The sequence below is a fragment of the Oncorhynchus nerka genome, linkage group LG15, assembly GCF_034236695.1.
Source record: "Oncorhynchus nerka isolate Pitt River linkage group LG15, Oner_Uvic_2.0, whole genome shotgun sequence".
Taxonomy (NCBI): domain Eukaryota; kingdom Metazoa; phylum Chordata; class Actinopteri; order Salmoniformes; family Salmonidae; genus Oncorhynchus; species Oncorhynchus nerka.
The window spans coordinates 18,029,420-18,054,851 of record NC_088410.1 but is presented as its reverse complement, the minus strand read 5'-3'; the positions used below and the strand labels follow the sequence as shown (position 1 = coordinate 18,054,851).

The following is a 25,432-nucleotide window of genomic DNA, read 5'->3' as shown; positions in this document are numbered from 1 at the left end:
TAATGATGTTGATGTGGTTTATAGCGACGATGATGATGATGATAATGACTATTGTATACATTAGGAGTTTATTTTTGCATCATACAGCATATTTTCTTAAGTTGACAGACGTAGACAGACATGCAACACATCACACACAGTACATACATACATAGTGCAGTAGACTTACAGACAGACAGTATTCACATAGACAACCATATAGCACAATACAACACAATACAATATGAGCCTGGTTCATTTTTAGTAATGAGGTCCTGGAGCCCATTTACAGTTTATACTTCAATGTTTCAGGTGGAGTTATTCACCAGCTATAGAGTGAGTTGTTGTTTATGTTTCTAAGACTGCAGGGTGGGAGATGCAACAATGTCCTTGAGAACAGCAGGAAGTGTGTTGGTGGTCTTTCTCTGGTCTGTGCCAGGTATGGTCTCATTCTTATCTTTTAGTTGCCCGGTTTGTCAAACTACAGTTGTCTTTCTCACCTCACTGAGTAAAGCTTTAATCTGTGGTTTCCATTCACAGTAAACCAAAGAGTATCTATGTATCAACTCAGCAACTATGGAACAAAGTGTTAGTGTGAGTCACAAGACCTTGCATTTAATGTAACGTCCTTGTGATGTCTAACTGTGTTTCAGTGGCACTGGGGCAGAATGGCTGGAGTGTTACATACACCACTCAGAGTATCTGTACCTTGAAGGGGTCAACAGTGGAGATGTCCTGCTCTTACACATATCCCAGAGGTTATATCGTCACAACAACCTTGTGGTTCACTGAAATGTATGATGTGGATAATTATGTGAGTCTGAGTGATGACCCAGACTACAAAGGACGTGTGACGTACCGTAAGGATAAAGAGAATGGTCACACCCTGACAATCACAGACCTGAGAGAGAGTGACTCAGCTACGTACATGTTCAGATTTATAACAAATCAGGAAGGAGGGAAATATTTTGGGAGCCCTGGAGTCACTTTGTCTGTTACAGGTACAGTGACATTGTATATAATCCTAATCTGTTTAAGAGGTTCTGGAAAATTGTCTTGATTTGTACAGAAATAATATAATGAATATGAATGTATGGTATAATAGGAATGTCTGAATTGATGATTTGAGAACGTCCACTCCTGCCTCATTTGAACTAGACAAGAGGTCATTGATGGTTTTAATGTTGTTATCTACTCCAGACGTGCAGGTGAAGGTGACCACTACATTGTTGTCAACAACACTGACCTGTAGCACCACCTGTACTCTGACTGACAACCCCAACCCCACCTACATCTGGTACAGGAACAGTAAGATTGTACAAGAGGACTCCTCCCCCTCATACACAGTCCAATTTAAAACTGAAGACAGCTTCTACTGTGCTATAAAAGGCATTAATTCTAATGCAGTGTGTGAGTGTGGCTAATACACTATTAAAGTCTGTCAAAATCCTCCAATACATCATTGGTCAGTGTTGATGTTTAGTGAAACAGACATGAGATAGAGCTACTATTCCATTTAGATTAATGGTGGTTGATGTTTAGTGAAACAGACATGAGATAGAGCTACTATTCCATTTAGATTAATGGTGGTTGATGTTTAGTGAAACAGACATGAGATAGAGCTACTATTCCATTTAGATTAATGGTGGTTGATGTTTAGTGAAACAGACATGAGATAGAGCTACTATTCCATTTAGATTAATGGTGGTTGATGTTTAGTGAAACAGACATGAGATAGAGCTACTATTCCATTTAGATTAATGGTGGTTGATGTTTAGTGAAACAGACATGAGATAGAGCTACTATTCCATTTAGATTAATGGTGGTTGATGTTTAGTGAAACAGACATGAGATAGAGCTACTATTCCATTTAGATTAATGGTGGTTGATGTTTAGTGAAACAGACATGAGATAGAGCTACTATTCCATTTAGATTAATGGTGGTTGATGTTTAGTGAAACAGACATGAGATAGAGCTACTATTCCATTTAGATTAATGGTGGTTGATGTTTAGTGAAACAGACATGAGATAGAGCTACTATTCCATTTAGATTAATGGTGGTTGATGTTTAGTGAAACAGACACGAGATAGAGCTACTATTCCATTTAGATTAATGGTGGTTGATGTTTAGTGAAACAGACATGAGATAGAGCTACTATTCCATTTAGATTAATGGTGGTTGATGTTTAGTGAAACAGACATGAGATAGAGCTACTATTCCATTTAGATTAATGGTGGTTGATGTTTAGTGAAACAGACATGAGATAGAGCTACTATTCCATTTAGATTAATGGTGGTTGATGTTTAGTGAAACAGACATGAGATAGAGCTACTATTCCATTTAGATTAATGGTTTGATGTTTAGTGAAACAGACATGAGATAGAGCTACTATTCCATTTAGATTAATGGTGGTTGATGTTTAGTGAAACAGACACGAGATAGATCTACTATTCCATTTAGATTCATGGTGGTTGATGTTTAGTGAAACAGACACGAGATAGAGCTACTATTCCATTAAGATTAATGGTGGTTGATGTTTAGTGAAACAGACATGAGATAGAGCTACTATTCCATTTAGATTAATGGTGGTTGATGTTTAGTGAAACAGACATGAGATAGAGCTACTATTCCATTTAGATTAATGGTGGTTGATGTTTAGTGAAACAGACATGAGATAGAGCTACTATTCCATTTAGATTAATGGTGGTTGATGTTTAGTGAAACAGACATGAGATAGAGCTACTATTCCATTTAGATTAATGGTGGTTGATGTTTAGTGAAACAGACATGAGATAGAGCTACTATTCCATTTAGATTAATGGTGGTTGATGTTTAGTGAAACAGACATGAGATAGAGCTACTATTCCATTTAGATTAATGGTGGTTGATGTTTAGTGAAACAGACATGAGATAGAGCTACTATTCCATTTAGATTAATGGTGGTTGATGTTTAGTGAAACAGACATGAGATAGAGCTACTATTCCATTTAGATTAATGGTGGTTGATGTTTAGTGAAACAGACACGAGATAGAGCTACTATTCCATTTAGATTAATGGTGGTTGATGTTTAGTGAAACAGACATGAGATAGAGCTACTATTCCATTTAGATTAATGGTGGTTGATGTTTAGTGAAACAGACATGAGATAGAGCTACTATTCCATTTAGATTAATGGTGGTTGATGTTTAGTGAAACAGACATGAGATAGAGCTACTATTCCATTTAGATTAATGGTGGTTGATGTTTAGTGAAACAGACATGAGATAGAGCTACTATTCCATTTAGATTAATGTGGTTGATGTTTAGTGAAACAGACATGAGATAGAGCTACTATTCCATTTAGATTAATGGTGGTTGATGTTTAGTGAAACAGACACGAGATAGAGCTACTATTCCATTTAGATTAATGGTGGTTGATGTTTAGTGAAACAGACACGAGATAGATCTACTATTCCATTTAGATTCATGGTGGTTGATGTTTAGTGAAACAGACACTGATAGAGCTACTATTCCATTAAGATTAATGGTGGTTGATGTTTAGTGAAACAGACATGAGATAGAGCTACTATTCCATTTAGATTAATGGTGGTTGATGTTTAGTGAAACAGACATGAGATAGAGCTACTATTCCATTTAGATTAATGGTGGTTGATGTTTAGTGAAACAGACATGAGATAGAGCTACTATTCCATTTAGATTAATGGTGGTTGATGTTTAGTGAAACAGACATGAGATAGAGCTACTATTCCATTTAGATTAATGGTGGTTGATGTTTAGTGAAACAGACATGAGATAGAGCTACTATTCCATTTAGATTAATGGTGGTTGATGTTTAGTGAAACAGACATGAGATAGAGCTACTATTCCATTTAGATTAATGGTGGTTGATGTTTAGTGAAACAGACATGAGATAGAGCTACTATTCCATTTAGATGAATGGTGGTTGATGTTTAGTGAAACAGACATGAGATAGAGCTACTATTCCATTTAGATTAATGGTGGTTGATTTTACAGTTCTAAATACTGACACCATTTCATAATGAGAAGACTAACTTTCACGATGTTCTCCAGACGGCACAAAGAACTGTTTAAGTTGCCCTGTTTTTCAATTGACAGATATTTCTACAATGTCAATGTCATAATGTTATTCTGCTGGTCTGTTTGGCGTAACTTTACAAAGTTGTCTTTCACTCATTGAGTGATGTGTATCTGTTGTTCCCATTCACACCCAACTCAGTAACTATGGCAACAAAGTGTGGAAAAACCATCTTGTTAGTGAAATTTAATAAATGTGTTGTGTGACTGTGTGTTTCAGTGGTAATGGGTCAGAATGGCTGGAGTGTTACACACACCACTCAGAGTATCTGTGTCTTGAAGGGGTCAACAGTGGAGCTGACCTGTTCTTATACATATCCCAGTGGTACAGTCACAACAACCCTCTGGTTCACTAAATGGGGGACTGGTGTAGAACCTAAAGATCTAGGTCAGGACCCAGAGTATGCAGGTCGTCTGGAGTATCATGGAGATAAGAAGAAAGACTGTACCATGACAATCACAGACCTGAGAGAGAGAGACTCAGCTACGTATTGGTTCAGATTATTAACAGATCAGGAAGGAGGGACATATACTGGCAATCCTGGAGTCACTCTGTCTGTTACAGGTACAGTTACATTCAATGTAGTTAAACTGTTGAATTCCATTTAGTTCAGGATAAATGTCTTGGTTTGTGTTTATGTCTGTATAACATAGGATTTCTTCCATCTTTGTATTAGAGTGATAAGTCGGTGATAAAGGGATTTACAGTGATATTGTTTTTTCTCCAGGTCTTCAGGTGAAGGTGACTGGTGGACATCAGGATAAGACACTGACCTGTATCACCACCTGTACTCTGACTGACAACCCCACCTACATCTGGTACAAGAATGGACAACATCTAGATGAGAGCACCTCCCCCCAGTACAAAGACCCAGTCTCCAGTAACTATGAAGACAGTTACTCCTGTGCTGTAAAAGGCCACGAGAATCTCCACTCACCTGCAGTGTGTAAGTGTGGACTTTTTTATACAAAAATGTCATATAAATACAATTTTGTTCAGGTCTCATCAATTAATATGGATCATTATTTAATAATGATGGTTGTCACAAATGTAAACTGTTAATGTTTCGGCCGTGAAAAGAGGACCAAGGTGCAGCGTGGTGAGCGTACATTTCTTTCATTTAATAAAAATGACGCCAAACAAAACAAGAAACACTACAAAAACAAACCGTGAAGCTAAAGGCTATGTGCCCTAAACCAAGTCAACTTCCCACAAAGACAGGTGGAAAAAACGGCTACCTAAGTATAGTTCTCAATCAGAGACATCGATAGACAGCTGCTACTGATGAGAACCACACCTGGTCAAACACAAAGAAATAAAAACATAGAAATAAAGACACTAGAATGCCCACCCTAGTCACACCCTGGCCTAACCAAAATAGAGCATAAAAGCCTCTATGGCCAGGGTGTGACAGTAACCCCCCCCAAAGGTGGGGACTCAGGCTGCAAAACCTGAATCTAAAGGGGAGGGTCCGGTGGGCTTCCTTTATGGCGGCGGCTTTGGTGCGGGACGTAGACCCCCCTCCGCCTCTGGCTCCACCCACTTTGGTGGCGCCTCTGGTGCGGGGACCCTCACCGCCGAACCCGGACCCTCGTAGTGGGCCCCGGACTGGGCACCCTCGCTGGAGGCCTTCGCTGGAGGCTCCGGACTGGAGGCCTTCGTGGAGGCTTCGTGCCATGGATCGTCGCTGGAGTCTTCGTGCCATGGATCGTCGCTGGAGGCTTCGTGCCATGGATCGTCCCTGGAGGCTTCGTGCCATGGATCGTCCCTGGAGGCTTCGTGCCATGGATCGTCGCTGGAGGCTTCGTGCCATGGATCGTCGCTGGAGGCTTCGTGCCATGGATCGTCGCTGGAGGCTTCGTGCCATGGATCGTCGCTGGAGGCTTCGTGCCATGGATCGTCGCTGGAGGCTTCGGGCCATGGATCGTCGCTGGAGGCTTTGGGCCATGGCTCATCACTGGGGGGAGGAGACGTATGGGCAGTCTGGTACGTTGAGCTGCCACAGGGCTCACCAGGCCGGGGAGACATACAGGAGGATTAGTTCTAGGCGCAGGCACAGGACTCACCAGGCTGGAGAGACATACAGGAGGCCCTGTCCTTCTGGGGACAGGCACAGGATACACTGGGCTGTCGAGACATACTGGAGGTCTTGAGCGTAGAGCCTGCACAAACCATCCTGGCTAGTTACCTTTGCCCAGCAAAGTTGGGGCACTGGCACAGGACACATGGTGCTGTGCAGACGCACCGGAGACAGTGCACAGAGCCAGCGCAGGATATCCCGGGCGTAGAGACGTACTAGCTGCCAGATGCGCTGAGCCGGCATCCTCCAACCTGGCTAGGTGCCCACTCTAGCCCGGCTGATTTGGGGAGCTGGAAGGTAGCGCATGGGGCTGTGCACGTGCACTGGAGACACCGTGCGTTCCACCGCATAACGCGGTGCCTGACCAGTACGACGCTCGCCACGGTAAGCACGGAGAGTTGGCTCAGGTCTCCAACCTGACTCAGCCACACTCGCCGTTCCCCCCCAAAACATTTTTTGGGGGCTGCCTCTCAGGCTTCCTTGCCAGCCAAGTCCCTTCGTAACGCTGCCGCTCTGCTCTTGCTGCCCCCAGTTCGTCCTGTGGACAGCGATACTCCCCAGCCTGCCTCCAGGGTAACTTACCGTCCAGGATCTCCTCCCAAGTACATGAATCCTGGACACGCTACTCCTCCTTACCACGCTGCTTGGTCCGTTGTGTGTGGTGGGAAGTTCTGTCACGGCCGTGAAAAGAAGAGGACCAAGGTGCAGCGTTGATTTTCATTTATTTAATAATATTGACGCTGAACAAAACAAGAAACACTACAAAAACAAACCGTGACGCTAAAGGCTATGTGCCCTAAACAAAGTCAACTTCCCACAGAGACAGGTGGAAAAAAGGTCTACCTAAGTATGGTTCTCAATCAGAAACAACGATAGACAGCTGCCACTGATTGAGAACCACACCTGGCCCAACACCAAGAAATAGAAAACATAGAAATAAAAAAACTAGAATGCCAACCCTAGTCACACCATGGCCTAACCAAAATAGAGAATAAAAGCCTCTCTATGGTGGGTGTGACAGTTAAACTTGTTTGTTTTTCTACTTCATAAACAACATCAGTGTATACTGGTAGATATTGTAATGAAAGATTTATATAAGGTGTTCTATTGTCTTCTTGTATTTCAGGTCAGAAGTGTTGGAGTGTGACTTACACCCATCAGAGTATCTGTGCCTTGAAGGGGACAACAGTGGACATATCCTGCTCTTACACATATCCCAGTTACCATGAGATCAATAAAGCTCTCTGGTTTACTAAATGGTCTGGTATGGACACTGAAGATCTGAGCTCAATGCCAGGGTATGAGGGTCATATAGAGTACCTTGGGGATAAGGAGAGTGACTGTACCCTGAGAATCACAGACCTGAGATTGAGTGACTCTGCAGGGTACAGGTTCAGATTCATAACATCTGGAGGAAAGTTTTCTGGCTCACCTGTCTCCCTGACTGTCTCAGGTAATCTGTCACACATCTCACATATATTACAGTAATTACCTTATTAAGGGCAGTCATACAGACACAGTGGTGGTATGTGATGGAAAAATACCAAATGTAGTATTTCACATAAGAGGACATATTTCACACTGAACAAAAATATAAACGCAACATGTAAGGTGTTTGTCCCGTGTTTCATGAGTTGAAATAAAATATCCCCAAAATTTGCCATACGCACAAAAACCTTTTCGCTCAACTTTTCCATCCACCTCACAGGTGTGACATATTAAGAAGCTGATTAAACAGCATGATCACAACACAGGTGCACCTTGTGCTGTGGACAATAAAAGGCCACTCTAAAGTGTGTAGTTTTGTCACATAACACAATGCCACGGATGTCTCAAGTTTTGAGGGAGTATGCAGCTGGCATGCTGACTGCAGGAATAGACACCAGAGCTGCTGCCAGAGAATTTGATGTTAATTTCTCTACCATAATTCATCTCCAACGTCGTTTTTGAGAATTTGGCAGTAGTTCCAACCGGCCTCACAACCGCAGACCACGTGTATGGCCAAAATCAACACCCTGATCAACTCTATGCAAAGGAGATGTGTCGCGCTGCATGAAGCAAATGGTGGTCATACATACTGGTTTTCTGATTCACGCCCCTACCTTTTTTTAAGGTACCTGTGACCAACAGATGGATTTCTGTATTCTGAATCATGTGAAATCCATAGATTAGGGCTATAGTAATTTATTGAAATTTCAAGGACTGATTACCTTATTTGAAATATAACTCAGTAAAATCATTGAAATTGGTGCATGTGTGAAACAAGCTTTTCGCTACACACAATCATTTCGCTACACAGGTTAACATCTGCTAACCATGTGTATGTGACCAATAAAGGTTGATTTGATGTTGTGTTTATATTTTTCTTTGTGGTATTAAATAGATAAGAATAATAACAGAGTTATGTTGAAAACTAACTTATATGCCGGGTGACATGGCTGAATGTATGACGCCTAAAACAGGCCAGTCAAGTTCTTCCACACCGATCTCGACAATCCATTTCTGTATGGACCTCACTTTGTGCACGGGGGGCATTGGAAAGAGTCTTCCTCAAACGGTTGGAAGTTGGAAGCACATAATCTTCTAGAATGTCATTGTTTGCTGTAGCATTGAGATTTCCCTTCACTGGAACGAAAGGGCCTAGCCCGAAACATGAAAAACAGCCCAGACCATTATTCCTCCTCCACCAAACTTTACAGTTGGCACTATGCATTCGGGCAGGTAACGTTCATTTAGCTCATGAAACACTTTACCTGTTGCATTCATATTTCTGTTCAGTGTAGTTGAAACAAAGACCTGAGAGAGACTGTCATGTATTATCTATATAATAGTTGAATCAGATCCAGGAGGGCAGTATGACATGGAGTTACTCTGTCACAGGTAATTCAATACAAATGTGCCTCATCAATCTACGGACTAACATAATTTGAATTCAAACAAAATGAATAGTTTTACTGTAGGTTAGTTCAACATATCTTGATTTGTGTTTATTCAGTATAAGGGTCAGGATGATAGTCTGTACAGACTGTAATAGGACTGGCTTGAATCATTTCTTCAGAAGAGAACTCAATAAATTCATACAGTATTTTCATGTGTTGTATTTCTCTCCAGATCTTCAGGTAAAGATGACATCTTCACTGTTTTCAAGACAGGTGACACTGACCTGTATCACCACCTGTACTCTGACTGACAACCCCACCTACATCTGGTACAAGAACGGACACAAAGTAAAGGAGGACACTTCCAGCCTGGACTCAGACTCCTTTAGTGATGCAGACAGTTACTACTGTGCTGTAAAAGGCCATGAGAATCTCCACTCTCCTGCAGTGTGTGAGTGTAGATTCCACTACACTATTCCTCCTCATTAGGCTATATTCATTCATGTTGGTGAATTACACATCTGAAACACTCATCACACAGAAAGATCTGAGGAAAGAATACAGAAAACACTATATTGTCATGTTATTGTTTAAGGTGTCCGTGGTCAGAAGTGTTGGAGTGTGACTTACCCCCATCAGGGAGTCTGTGCCTTGAAGGGGTCAACAGTGGATATATCCTCCACGTATGACAGTGGTGATGCTACGATCACATCATCACACTGGTTTAGTTCTAAACAGAGTTCCAGCTGGAAGGATGAGTTGATCCCTGAGGACCTAACCACAGACCCAGGGTATGCAGGTCGTGTGGAGTATGTTGGAGAGAAGGAGAGAGGTCACTCCACCCTGAGAATCACAGATCTGAGAGAGGAGGACTCTGCTGAGTACAAGTTCATATTCAACACACAAACCTCAGGATGGGGGTACAGCTTCCCTGGAACAACTCTGACTGTCACAGGTAACACTGCACTCACAACCTTCAGGTGCCTGGTGATGCAACATTTTGGTAACTTTCCCCAAATTCCAGAAATCCTGGTTGGAGGATGAATTTGTTCTGATTCTGGGAATATTGTGTAAACATGGGGATTTTGGGAGAGTTAACAGAATTGTTGAACCCTGTTCCTGCCACAGTGACAATGCAGCAGTGGGTGGATGAATATCTTAATGTATTATTTTACATTGATACAATAGGAACCTTCTGTGTAGGAAAGTCCTTGTTAATTGTAACAGACATCAGGCGATTCAGCTTTTTAATGATGTTTTTTACTCCAGGTCTTCAGGTGCGGTTTAAGGATCCGTCTTAGGGCTAGGGGGCAGTATTTTGATGTCTGGATGACAAGTGTGCCCAAAGTAAACTGCCTGTTACTCAGGCCCAAAAGCTAGGATATGCATATAATTGGTAGATTTGGATAGAGAACACTCTGACGTTTCTAAAACTGTTACAATAATGTATGTGAGTATAACAGAACTGATATGGCAGGTAAAACCCTGAGGAAAATCAACCCAGGAAGTGGGATTTTTTTGATGTGAGTGTGTTTTCCATTGAATGCCTATTGACTATGTAATGGGTTAGGGCCCAGATTGAAGTTCCTACGGCTTCCACAAGATGTCAACAGTCTTTAGACATGGTTTCAGGCTTGTTTTCTGAAAAAATAAGAAGAATGAGGCCTTTTGGTCAGGGGATCATGGAATCATGCAGTACTGGTTTGTGCACGTGACTGTGTGTGCGCTCTTTGTTGTTTTTCCTTTCTATTGAATATGCTATTGTCCGGTTGAAATATTATCGATTATTTAGATAATTGACACCCTGAGGATTGGTTATAAACATCGTTTGACCGGTACTATTAGGATGTATTCGTCTGCATGTTTTGACCACATTTGAGCCAGTGGATTACTGAACAAAACGTGCCAACAAAACTGAGTTTTTGGGATATAAAGAGGGACTTTATCGAACAAAATTGCCATTCATTGTGTAGCTGGGACCCTTGTGATTGCAACCAGATGAAGATCTTCAAAGGTAAGTGGTTCATTTGATCGATTTTTCGGACTTTCGTGACTTCTATACTTGGTTGGAAAATGTTTGTATGCTTTTGTAAGCGGGACGCTGCCCTCAGATAATTGCATGGCTCTCGCAACAAAGCGGCTGGATTAACAAGAATTTTTAAAAATTACCGATGTATAACACTTGTATTTTCATGAATGTTTATTATTACTATTTCTGTCATTTTAATTTGGCGCTCTGCAATTTCACCAGATGTTGGCCAGATGGGACGCTAGCTTCCCACCTTGCCCTAAGAGCTTTTAATGATGTTTTTACTCCAGGTATTCAGGTGCGGATTAAGGATCCAACCAACATCATAGAGGGAAAGGGGATTTGTCTGTTCTGTGAGTCCATATGCTTTCTGCAGGACAACCACTCTTACATCTGGTACAAGAACGGACAACGTCTGATCAGGCATGAGACCAAGTACCTGTACCTAAAGCCAGTCAGCAGTGAGGATACAGGCATATACTCCTGTGCTGTAGAAAACTATGAGTATCTCCGCTCTCCTGAAGAGGCTCTCACTGTCAGATGTGAGTATGTGGGATATAATTCTAGAACTATACACTGAGTATACAAAACATTAAGAACACCTGCTTTTTCCATGACATAGACCAGATTTCCACAACTGGTGGTCTGCAGGCCAAATTTGCCCCCACTCAAGTTTTCTGAAGAAAACATTTACATATTTTGTTGCATTATACAATGTGTACTCTGACCTTTTCTGTCATCCTCTTTACCAGATGGCCCAAAAGTCACCTCAGTATCAGTCAGTCCCTCTGGTGAAATAGTGGAGGGCAGTTCAGTGACTCTGACCTGCAGCAGTGATGCCAACCCACCTGTGGACAAATACACCTGGTACAAGAAGAACGTAACCTCACCAAAAGCATCAGGACAGAGTTACAACATCACTAACATCATCTCTGAGGACAGAGGAGAATATTACTGTGAGGCTGAGAATAAATATGGACGTCTCAACTCTTCTTCTGTGTTTGTGGACGTTCAGTGTAAGTTCACCTACTCTTCATCTATTCATTGATAATCACGCAGGTCAACAACAACAAATAATCATTAGTAATGTAACACACTTATCATACCATATGACATAGAATTAATGGGAATATCATTAGTAATATTACACACTTATCATACCATATGACATAGTATTAGTAATATTACACACTATCATACCATATGACATAGTATTAGTAATATTACACACTTATCATACCATATGACATAGTATTAGTAATATTACACACTTATCATACCATATGACATAGTATTAGTAATATTACACACTTATCATACCATATGACATAGTATTAGTAATATTACACACTTATCATACCATATGACATAGTATTAGTAATATTACACACTTATCATACCATATGACATAGTATTAGTAATATTACACACTTATCATACCATATGACATAGTATTAGTAATATTACACACTTATCATACCATGTGACATAGTATTAGTAATATTACACACTATCATACCATATGACATAGTATTAGTAATATTACACACTTATCATACCATATGACATAGTATTAGTAATATTACACACTTATCATACCATATGACATACCATATCATACCATATGACATAGTATTAGTAATATTACACACTTATCATACCATATGACATAGTATTAGTAATATTACACACTTATCATACCATATGACATAGTATTTAATTTACACACTTATCATACCATATGACATAGTAGTAGCCTGTATTTAAATAATTGTTTTATTTTCTTCTTCCCTGGTTTCTTCTATGTTAAATCTCCACCTTGCATTTAAAATCTCAAGATACTACAGCATTGTTTCTCTGGGTTCCTGTGATGGGGGTGGGGGCTGTCCTGACTGTTGGAGCTCTTCTTGTCACCATCTACTGCTATATGAAGAGGTGAGAGAGCCATTTACATGAACTCTATTCGGAACATATCAACTTCTAGAGGTCAGTAGAGAGCAGAACTCACTCTGTCCCTGATTACAGGAGACACACAGGAGGAAGTGATGACACAGCAGACAGACAGGTAATATTGTCAACAACCAAAGCTATTTCAATCCCAATGCCACAGACATAGACAGTAAGTGAATGGATTAATGGATTTGTGCTCTATACAGTATTGAGAGTATTTGTGTTTCTCTCTCTCTCCCTCTCTCCCTCTTTCTCCCCCCCCCCCCGCCCCCCCCAACCAGAGTGTCCATCCTGACCCCAACAGTGACATGTACACATCTCTGAACATGAAGACCAGGTCACCAGAGTATGACACCCTGGCAGTAAGTCTCTTATAATGCAGTCTGTGTGTCCGTATACATACAAGTGTTAGAGGGAGGGGTTTGTAAAGTGCTCATTCAATGTGTCTCCTTTCAGAATGTGAGGGACTTCGCAGTGACACAGCCCTCAGATACATGCTGAGCTCTCCGATTATGAGAACTTAAGAGAACCACCACAGAACCTGGACTGAAGAGAACAACTACAGAACCTGGACTGATGAGAACCACCACAGAACCTGGACAGAAGAGAACCACCACAGAACCTGGACTGAAGAGAACCACCACAGAACCTGGACTGAAGAGCAACAGCATCAAACCAAAGCTAGGCCTCACAATGTTATTCTCTTACTATGATATTGCTTTTTAATCTAGAAGGTTTGAGACAATGAGCTTTAACTTCTGAGTAAGTGCTGGAATTGGGATTGTTCTCCTAATGATAAATACAGTATGTGCACTACCGTTCAAAAGTTTGGGGTCACTTAAAATGTCCTTGTTTTTGAAAGAATAGCAAAATAAATTGTCCATTAAAATAGCATCTAATTGATCAGAAATGCAGTGTAGACATTGTTAATGTTGTAAATTACTATTCTACCTGGAAAATGCAGATGTTTTATGGAATATCTACAAAGGCGGACAGAGGCCAATTATCAGCAACCATTACTCCTGTGTTCCAATGGCACGTTGTGTTATCCAAGTTTATCATTTTAAAAGGTAAATGAATCATTAGAAAACCATATTGTAAGTATGTTAGCACAGCTGAAAACTGTTGTGCTCGCTGATTAAAGAAGCAATGAAACTGGCCTTTTTTTACACTAGTTGAGTATCTGGAGCATCAGCATTTGTGGGTTCATTTACAGGTTCAAAATGTCAACTTATCTGTTTACTATCTGTAGATTGTATTGCTTATCTTTTTTATGGAGTTTTGCCAATTCTAGATTTTTATAACATATAAAGTTTGTCTTCCTGGAGTTGTTCCTGATGTGTTAAAATATGTTTTACTTTGTATTGCTGTCAGTCATTACTGGTCATTTTATATTTTATTTTATGTAATACTATATTGTTCAGTGTTATGATATTGCTTGTTTCATTATCACATAATTAATAATGACGTATTTTAACTACATTGAACACAGTATAAGCATCATGTTGTAAATAAGCTCAAAGGGAGACAATAAAAAGACAACAAATAAATGGATAATTTTGTTAATTTACATCTAATCATAACTACATCCATTCAGCTTGTTTCTTGTATTTCTGCCCATTGGACACATGAGGGGGCCATTGAACCACATAACTATGAGTGGCTAGGGCACACACACACACACACACACACACACACACACACACACACACACACACACACACACACACACACACACACACGTCTAGATCTTGCCAGATTCTTTCCCAGTAGTTCAGACATTGTATGGGTGTGTTCTTGTTTCTTGTGGATGCCTGTGTGTGTATGTGTGTGGTAGGGGTATGTTGCTCCCTAGACCATTGAAGGAGTACTCAAATTTAAGTTGTCAAACAGATTTTCTAGGTGGCAAAGATCTGGACTATTTCTACTTTGATCTCATTTCTTGTATTTCTTTGAGAATGGTTTGTCCTCCTAATGGTGTCTGGAGCTCTACCCCTCTGCCCTATCAGATGCTCAGAAGTCCATCCAGCTCACCCCTGATTGGCCAAAGGGATACTTCCTCAAGGGGAGTGCACTGATGGGGTTAAAGGTCAGTGTCTGAGCTCTCTACTGTGAAAATGGAAATTGCTGTGTGTGTGTGTGTGTGTGTGTGTGTGTGTGTGTGTGTGTGTGTGTGTGTGTGTGTGTGTGTGTGTGTGTGTGTGTGTGTGTGTGTGTGTGTGTGTGTGTGTGTGTGTCGGTGAAATCTGACTCTCAATCTCTTCGCCCTCTCCCCACTTATCTTATGTCCCCTCTCTCTCCCATCCTCTCTCTCTCCCTCCCCTCTACCACCCCCCACTCCTCCCATCCCTCCCCTCTACCTCCTCCCCTCCTCCCACCCCTCCCCTCTTCTCTCTCCAGCTGTATGGTGAGGCAGAAAGGCCATGGATCAGGTGATAAAGCTGGATCAGGACTGAGATGAGTCCTCCACTGAGGTCTTCAACTGCAAGGTCCTGCAGCTCATGATGAGGGGAGACAGGGGTCAGGCTCCGGCATAATGGAGTTGGTGGTAGTAGAGTTGGATAACTCAATGTGTCCGTCTCTCCTCCCTCTCGGGACTCCAGTGTTGAGGTTTGGTTTTCTGTCTCTCCTCCCTCTCGGGACTCCAGTGGTGGACATCTCCTCCCCTCAGGACTCTAGTGGTGGACATCTCCTCCCCCCTCAGGACTCCAGTGGTGGACATCTCCTCCCCTCAGGACTCCAGTGGTGGATCTCTCCTCCCCTCAGGACTCTACTGGGTGAGTATGTTTAAGTCTGCTTATCATACCTGGGTTGTTAGTGCAACTCTAGACCATGCTAGCTCACTGAGCTAAAGTCTAGGCATTAGCCCTGAGAGCTAAAATTAATCTCCAGGTCTCAGACAAGGTTATCTTATTATTACAGACCAGTTTGGTTCACTGAGACCAACTCCACTCTGTTGTTTGGTTATTCCACATCTAAATTATGCATGATTTAATATGAGTATACATACCTATGTTTATAGATTCTATAGACAGTCCCAAATAGAACAATATTCCTATATAGTACACTACTTTCAACCGGAGCCCTATGGCCCATTTAGAACCGTAATGTGTTGTTATAAGGTTGCTTTAATGGATTTATTCTGACCATGTTCCTTCCCTCCCTCTACTCTCATCCTCAGGTCCCCCTGTCCCTCTCACTGGGTGGGGAACGTCACCATGGACCTCACTGAGAAACACATATGGGACCTTCAAAATGTATGACCACCACACCCATCTGTTTTAGTTCTGTATCTGCATCTCTAACTTCATATTATTAGTCATTTAACAGCTGCTCTTATCCAGACTGACGTACAGGAGAAAGTAGGGTTAAGTGCCTTGCTCAAGTGCAGTTTTTTCACCTATTTGGTTCAGGGATTTGAACCAGCAACCTTTCTGTTACTGGCCCAACACTCATAACCACTAGGCTACCTGCATATCCACTGCTTAGGCTTCTCTTGCTGTGAGTTTCTTTGTTTCTGACATGGTGTGATGATCATCAAGTAACATAACATTAACACTTTAAATGGTTCACTCAAAATGGCCGCCGGTCCACCATTCTAATACTAATACATTTATCTATGTCTGCTAAGTTGGAATGAGAATCCTCATTATTGTACATTCTAATACTATTACATTTATCTCTGTCTGCTGAGTTGGAATGAGAATCCTCATTATTGTACATTCTAATACTATTACATTTATCTCTGTCTGCTGAGTTGGAATGAGAGTCATCATTATTGTACATTCAAATTCAATGTTCTTTACTGTAGGTGTGGGGAGATGGAGCTTCATTGTTCTGCATGAGATTCTGTGCCTTTGTCAACATCAAGAATACCAACATGGCCGCTGTCACCTTAGAGAGGCTCCAGGTGAGTGGTGGGATGAAACATAATGCTGTCTAAATGCCTTCAACTATGTGAGATGTGCTTTCAATTATTTAGCTTAATCTTTAGGAGTTTGTACTTTTGGGAATGTGCTATTGGTTCCATTGTACTTTTGGTACTATGCTTATTAGTCCCATTATGAGTGGACCACACTCCCACTCCACTCAATAGCAGGCTGGTTATTGCTTTGCAGCGCTTGCAGTTATCCACTGATTCCTTTCAAACTCCTCATTGTTGATTTCCAACTTGTTGTGTAATGTTCATGTCCATTGGCCGATGCTTGCTAGCTAAGATTTTGAAGGTGTGATGTTGACATGATCAGTCAAATCAAAGCGAAGGTAGATATAATGTGATTTGACATCATTTTATCTGTGGCTAATGACTTTGAGCCTACCTGGATGGGCACTTCTAATGTAAATCTATGGCAGCACCCAAGGGGCTTGAATTTTCAAGATCTCCCTGTAGATTTTGTGGTGACATAGTGTTCCCATCAGTGACAGAATACTGAGCCAATCTCGGCGCAACTAGAGATCTACAGAACAAACCCAGATTTGTCCATCGGACTGCCAGATGGTGAAACATGATTTATCAATCCAGAGAACACGTTTTTACTGCTCCAGAGTCCAATGTCTGCTTTACACCACTGCAGCTGACGCCTGGCATTGAACATGGTGAGCTTAGGCTTGAGTGTGGCTGCTCGGCCATGGAAACCCATTTCCTGAAGCGCCGGACTAACAGTTCCTGTGCTGAAGTTGCTTCCAGAGGCAGTTTGGAACTCTGAAGTGAATGTTGCAACAGAGGACAGACAATTGTTACACGCTTCAGTGCACGGCCTGTTCTGTGAACTTACCACTTCGAGGCAGAGCTGTTGTTGCTCCTATTTGTTTCCACTTCACAATAACAGCACTTACAGTTGACCGGAGCAGCTCTAGAACTGAAGAAATGTGATGAACTGACTTGTTGGAAAGGTGCTATTCTATAACGGTGCCACGTTGAAAGTCACTGAGCTCTTCAGTAAGGCCATTCTACTGGCAATGTTTGTTTACAGAAATTGATCGGCTGTGTGCTCGATTTTATACACCTGTCAGCAACAGGTGTGGCTGAAATAGCCCAATCCACTAATTTGAATGGGGTGTTCACATACATAGTGTTTGTGTCCAAAGAAACACACATATTTCCTGAGCTTTGTTATATCGCCTAGATATAGGACAGTCACTTCAAAACCAAAACATTAGTCCTTAAGATAAATTTTTTCACTTCCTTTTTTGCCAATAATGAAAGTATTATTTAATGTGTTTAAATGGGCTATAGCACTAAAGGCCAAATTCATATTCATTTTTTTATACCTAAAGGGGTACTAAAATTCTAAATCAAATAGGTAAATGATCCGTGGTATGACCACCACTTCTTGTGACTCTCAAACCCGAGTCCGGGAGCGTAATCATCGCCTGACACCAATTAGCATAACGCAACGGACATAAATCTTCCTAGAAAATATTCATATTCATGGAAAATCACAAGTGAAATATATTGGAACACAGCTTAGCCTTTTGTTAATCACCCTGTCATCTCAGATTTTCAAAATATGCTTTACAGCCAAAGCTAGACAAGCATTTGTGTAAGTTTATTGATAGCCTAGCATAGCATTATGCCCTGCTAGCAGCAGGCAACCTTGTCATGAAAATCAGAAAAGCAATCAAATGAAATCGTTTACCTTTGATGAACTTCAGATGTTTTCACTCACGAGACTCCCAGGGATAGCCAAAGTTCATTTTTCCCCAAAATATTATTTTTTAGGCGAAATAGCTCCGTTTGTTCTTCACATTTGGCTGAGAAATCAACCGGAAATTGCGGTCACGACAACGCCAAAAAATATTCCAAATTAGCTCCATAATATCGACAGAAACATGGCAAGCGTTGTTTAGAATCAATCCTCAAGGTAATTTTCAAATATCTATTCGATAATATATCAACCGGGACAATTGGTTTCTCAGTAGAAGCGATTGGAATAATGGCTACCTCTGTACGGGAGATTTTCTCCGGGAGCATCATGTGACCACTTGCGCAATGTAGCCCCCTACGGGTATTATTCAACATAAATGCGTAAAACGATGTCACAATTCTGTAGACACCTTGGGGAATACGTAGAAAGCGTAAACTGGTTCATAGCACATTCACAGCTCAATAGGGACTCATTGGCACGCAGCACTTTCAAAATATGGGGCACTTCCGGGTTTGGATTTTTCTCAGGCTTTCGCCTGCAACATCAGTTCTGTTAGACTCACAGACAATATCTTTACAGTTTTGGAAACGTTAGAGTGTTTTCTATCCAAAGAATATGCATATTCTAGCATCTTGTCCTGACAAACTATCCCGTTTAAATAAGGAACTTTTTTTTTTTCAAAAATGAAAATACTGCCCATAGAGTTGCAACAGGTTAAAACAATTCCATATGTCAGCTAGTAGCACCCCCCCCCCCCCCCCAAACGGCTCAGACTTTTAGAGGTTCAGAAACCCAGTGTCAGAGGGAGTGTCCAGCACCAGAACATACAAAGCAATTGTCAGCACCAAAACACTCAAATCAAATCTAATTGTATTTGTCACATGCGCTGAATACAACAGGTGTATTTGACCTTACTGTGAAACTTTTACTGACAAGCACCAACAATTCTGTTTTTTTTATGTAAGAAAATATATTTTTATTATAAAACGCAAAAATATATATAAATTAAAATAACAATAATGAAGCAACAACCCATTGCAGTCGTTTAAAAACACGCATCATGCAGACACAATAGGACACAATAATCCCAGACAGACAGACAGACTTAGTTATACACATGTCAGGGTTCACTTTGGGTCCGTTGTTCTGAAGATCAGTGAGCTGAAGAAATCTCTTTCACACAAGAACACACTGGAAACTCAGAGCAGCTTGCCTTGTCCTTGGCATAATGACAGCTCACTGTTGTCTGTTGTTTCTAGCTAGCTAATGTTGGTAGCTAAATGTCAGCTAACTAACTAGCTCACAAGCTAACTATGGGGTCTTGCTGTAATTCAGTGGCAGTGCATCATATTGATCACAATCCAATACATTCAGAGTAGCTGTGTGACATCTTTATGTTGCTAACAAGCTAGCTGAGCTTACTTGTTCGCTCAATTCAAACGCCAGTTCAACATAATAACAGTATTTTTACGTGCGTGACTGTTTTATTCTATATATATTTTGTATATTTTCTACCTTGTATTTTGTATATTTTCATCAGACTAGTAGTAACATATGACGCCTGGATGCCGCAGTAATGTTGAAATGTCAGTAGGGAGAGCTCTAGTCTAGAACACTGGAACCAAAGATACTCCCCTTTCATCTGTTCTGGAACCTTCAGTACCAGCTGATGAGGAGTGATGGGAATGGGTCACATGTTGTCTCTTGTAAAACATGTAGGTCCACTCCTCAAATAAAGAAATGTAACTACAGTATTCTGACTTTAGACCATGTTCTATTTAGATACAGTAACATCCCTTATGTGACATGCTGTTCCTGCATGTTAATGCCCTGACTAGGCTACTTTAAAATGTGTCAACCACAGAACTCACACTTAGGCTACGCCTGCTTCTACTAACACTTACAGTAGACTACTTCTTGTTTCCACGCAGTGACAGTAAGTTGACTAACTGTTCAAGACCTCTCCCCTTCACTTCACTCTGTAAGTACACTTGACGATATCTTGAAATACAGTTTTAGTTTTGATGTTTTTAGCCAAACATCACATGACTTACTGTATCTTTGTACTTGTTGGTTTATTTTGAACTGTGTTTTGGTTGTTACATCAGGGCCTGTATTCATAAAGTGTCTCAGACGGTCCATATAATTATGATCTAAAAGGCTAAACTGATCCCAGATCAGCTCTCCTACTCTGATACACTTTGTGAATACTGACCCTGGACTGGGGTTTCATGTGTTTAGTTTAGTTCAGTTTATTCATTTAAATGTTTAAACATGATCAGTAGAGTTTGACAGTAACACCCAGATCTCCATTCAATAGGGTGATGTTCACTGTCATAGTATAACAGGGTCAAGAATAACTGTGCGTGTGTGCGTCTGTGCGTCTGTGCGTGTGTGTGTGAATGCATTTTGACATATTAATCTGATTGGTGGATTTACAGTCACGACCAATATGATTGGCACCCTTGACAAATTAAAATACTGAGCTATATTCTATGCTACAAAAGATGGGAAGTGCATTGTACATGGTGTTTCACATGAAGACTTTATGCTATTTTAAGAGCCCTGAGAGCAACAGAGTGACAGTAAGAGTGATTGAGTGGATGCTTCTTAAGAGCTTTAGGAGTATTATTAACATGAGACACAGTGATGGTGGGTTGTGTTTAGGAGTAGTATTAACATGAGACACAGTGATGGTGGGTTGTGTTTAGGAGTAGTATTAACATGAGACAGTGATGGTGGGTTGTGTTTAGGAGTAGTATTAACATGAGACACAGTGATGGTGGGTTGTGTTTAGGAGTAGTATTAACATGAGACAGTGATGGTGGGTTGTGTTTAGGAGTAGTATTAACATGAGACAGTGATGGTGGGTTGTGTTTAGGAGTAGTATTAACATGAGACAGTGATGGTGGGTTGTGTGTAGGAGTAGTATTAACATGAGACACAGTGATGGTGGGTTGTGTTTAGGAGTAGTATTAACATGAGACACAGTGAAGGTGGGTTGTGTTTAGGAGTAGTATTAACATGAGACACAGTGATGGTGGGTTGTGTTTAGGAGTAGTATTAACATGAGACACAGTGATGGTGGGTTCTGTTTAGGAGTAGTATTAACATGAGACACAGTGAGAAACATTAGACTATACAGAACATGTTCCTCTGTAACTCAGTTGGTAGAACATGGCATCTGCAACGTTATGGGTTTGGTTACCAGGACCACCCATATGTAAAATATATGCACACAGGACTGTATATTGATTTGGATTGTTGAGTCGACTAAACTGCATAATTTATGGACAGCAGACCACAATACATGACACAGTCAATACAGCAGGCTATGGTGATGTTCATTGGATTATCTGCTAGCTACAGCTACTAAAAGTACTGTACAACAGAGGAGGCTGGTGGGCGGAGATATAGGAGGATGGACTCATTGTAATGGCTGGAATGAATGGAACACTATCCATTAATTGTATTCCTATTACAGCCAAAGGAATGAGGACATAATATGAGGACTGGAGGCTGCAGTAATGTTGAGATGCCAGTAGGAGGAGCTCTAGTCTAGAACACTGGAACCTTCAGTACCACTTTGATGCAGCTGATGAGGAGTGATGGGAATGGGTCATATTTAGCCTGTTTATAAAATCTAGGCCCACTACTCAAATATACAAATGCAACTATATTCTGACATGTTGTTTATGCACGTTAATGTCTTAAAACTTGTTAGGGATTAGCTCCCTCTGCATGGATCAAATCAGCGGAAATTTCAAGAGCGCCACGTATAGTTTTTGATAAAAATCAAACTTTCATTAAAATACACATACAAGGTACTGAATTAAAGCTACACTCGTTGTGAATCTAGCCACCGAGTCAGATTTGTAAAATGCTTTTCGGCGAAAGCATGAGAAGCTATTATCTGATAGCATGCACCCCCAAAGTACTGGAACTTCATCTAAAACGACAGATTTTGCGGTAGCCGGCGCTACCCAAAACGCAGAAATAAAATATAAAACATTCATTACCTTTGATGAGCTTCTTTCTTGGCACTCCTATATATCCCATAAACATCACAATTGGGTCTTTTTCCCGATTAAATCCGTCATTGTATAGCCAAAATGTCATTTTCTGAAGACCGGTCTGATCCAGGAATATTCCCTTTTACAAGACGCTACGTCACTTTTTAAAATGACAAAAGGTGCCTATATACTTTTACAAAACACTTCAAACTACTTTTCTAAACGAACTTTAGGTATTAATAAACGTTAATAATCTATACAATTCATCACGGGGCGATCTGTATTCGATAGCAGCTAGTCTAGAAATCAGCGGCCATCTTTTCCATTTTAATAACATCCTGTTGAGAGACTGAAACAGGAAAGGGTGAAACGTCATACAACCAAGGATTAAGTCTGCTCGAAATGCCAGCACTGGCGACATCGTGTGGAAGCTGTAGGCGTTTACATAACAGCTTCATGTATTTGCAGTCGCATTGACTGGCGGATTAATATATTTTTTGTGTTTTTGGAGAACAGTTTTTCGAGGGATTTTTACTGCTAAACACGTTGTGTTATAGCCACAGACACGATTTAACCAGTTTTAGAGACTTCAGAGTGTTTTCTATACACACATACTTATCATTTGCATATACTATATTCCTGGCATGAGTAGCAGGACTTTGAAATGTTGCGTGATTTTTAACAAAAAGCTGCGAAAATGCGCATGATCCATAAGAGTTAACATCCTGACTAGGCTACTTTTGAAATGTGTCAACCACAGAACTCACACTTACAGGAGGATACTTCTTGTTTCTCTGCACTGCCAGTAAGTGTTGTTGGTTCAGATGAACTGACTCAGCATCACCTTCCTGTTAACCAGGGTAGGGAGAAGTGTTGACATCTATACTGTGTAGGATGAGTGTTTTCTACGTCCATAACAGCCAGCTCTCTAGACTTTGATGCAGACTCAATGTGCCTTATGTACCTTCCCCTACAGATAGTGTCTGTACTTGTGTGTGTGTGTGTGTGTGTGTGTGTGTGTGTGTGTGTGTGTGTGAGTAACTTGCTGTTTAGCCTCACAGCTTGGGGATAGGAGCTATCATTGAATCTGATGGCCAGTCTTCTAGGACCAGACTGATAGAGAGTAGGGTTGACATCTATACTGTGTAGAATGTGTGTTTTAACTTTTCTACATCCATAACAACCAGCTCTCTAGACTTTGATTCAGACTCCATAAACCTAATATATACCATCTAGCAGACACTTCTATCCAAAGTCATTCACTCAGTCATTACAGTCATGGGTGCATGAATCCTTCATATGGGAAGTCCCAGCAGGAATGGAACCCGTGAGCCATTCTGTACAAACTGAGTCACACAGAACTACTCTATTCACACTTAGAGTAGGAGTGCGGATCTAGGGTCAGTTTTGCCTTTAAATCTATGATCAACAAGAAATTAACCTTGTAAATATTGAATAACTATTTTTTTCTAATATTTTTTAAGTTACAGCAAACTGGGAATCTGATTACAAGAACTTTTGACCAAAACATTTTTTTTATCTGAATTAGGCAGCCTGGAGGTTCAGTTATATTTTACATAACTATTATTTTGTATCTGTCTGAAAGAATCATCAGACTTGTGAGACTAAATATGAATTAATGTATTACTTCATATGGTCCTGTAACATGATACACATAATATACGTTTGCGTGATTTCAAAACGTTGTTTTTATGACAAAGTTAAGGCACAATTTTGCCTCAATGTCCAGGAAAGAGTTCTGCTTGATGCAACGTTTCTTATCGCTTAAAATAATAATGTATGAAGTGTGATATCGTTTACCCCCCTGACAGCCCCATTGAGTCTGATTATGGGATGGAACATGGGTTGGGGGCAGTGGGGGTAAATATGGGCGTCCCTTTTGATAGGCCACACCCACAGGAAGTGTCACTAAGTGACGTTGTTGAACAGATGCATGAACTTCTGATTGTTCTCATCCTGGACGGGAGGCAGGAAGGGACAAAAAGCACAACAGGTAAGAAGCAGCTGGAGAAAAGGTTTAGTTATATTTCCATGTGTCTCTTTCCTCCTAGAAACCCTGTTGTATAAGAACACAAAGTGAACCGGAGGGCCTTGTTGTGGTCACAATAACACTGAGTCAGTACCTAGGGATTAGTAGAGGTCATCCAGACCGTTTTTACATGTGTAAACAGCTGGATCTCGTCTGAGCGGTTAGCTGGATATGCCGAGACCCGCTACGTGCTTAATGCTGATTGGCTTAGGTTCTGCCCACTGTAGTGCTGTCTGGTCAGAACATGGTGTTGACGCCCGTCTCTCTACACTTGATGGTCACCACCACCACATACATGCAGACACATCTGTTTCCATCTGAAGATGTTTTATATTATTGTGTGGTTATAATCGCTGGTCTCACACTTCAGTAAGGAACTGCATGTCAAAACTGTGTCAGCAACACAACACTTCTACTCAAAACTGAAGATGCCGTGCACTAACTGAAGGTGAGGGGAGGCGGTGTCCTGCAGCACATCCAAGCACCCTGATTGGTTGGATGAACAGCGGTGCAAAGGGTGATTGACAGGGCTGCAGGACAATCAAGTTGAGAGGGCATGTAAACACACACAGTCATACCATGCCCATAGGGCTCTGGTCAAAGGTAGTGCACTATATAGTGATTGTGGTGTCATTTGGGACGCAATCAGTGTAAAGAAATGACAGTGGCATATTGTACTACTGCAGACATCAGTGTTTGGGTGAT

At 41.0% G+C, this 25,432-nt stretch overlaps 2 protein-coding genes across 3 annotated transcripts in view; both read left to right on the top strand.

Moving 5' to 3' along the window:
- Positions 1-25,432, top strand: part of LOC115126863 (LIM domain-binding protein 1-like) — a 181,121-nt gene that overhangs the window by 79,397 nt on the left and 76,292 nt on the right.
- LOC115117567 (B-cell receptor CD22-like) lies at positions 622-14,573 on the top strand. 2 transcript variants are annotated; one of them, XM_065001146.1, is made up of 13 exons: positions 622-980; positions 1,180-1,389; positions 4,298-4,642; positions 4,806-5,024; positions 7,285-7,611; positions 9,270-9,488; positions 9,633-9,992; positions 11,357-11,608; positions 11,819-12,082; positions 12,905-13,001; positions 13,092-13,131; positions 13,298-13,378; positions 13,473-14,573. In XM_065001146.1, exons 1-13 carry the CDS (start codon positions 710-712, stop codon positions 13,515-13,517), a joined length of 2,730 nt encoding a protein of 909 aa, XP_064857218.1. In that variant the 5' UTR covers positions 622-709; the 3' UTR covers positions 13,518-14,573. The 2 variants fall into 2 exon arrangements, with proteins under 2 accessions (XP_064857218.1, XP_064857219.1); XM_065001147.1 differs by having other exon boundaries at positions 623-980; positions 12,914-13,001.

Coding starts and splice junctions, on each gene's coding strand:
- LOC115117567 (XM_065001146.1), top strand. CDS start 710: ATGTCCTGCTCTTACACATATCCCAGAGGTTATATCGTCACAACAACC. Junction 9,993..11,356: donor AACAACTCTGACTGTCACAG/GTAACACTGCAC, acceptor TTTTTACTCCAG/GTATTCAGGTGCGGATTAAG. Junction 13,002..13,091: donor ATCTACTGCTATATGAAGAG/GTGAGAGAGCCA, acceptor CCCTGATTACAG/GAGACACACAGGAGGAAGTG.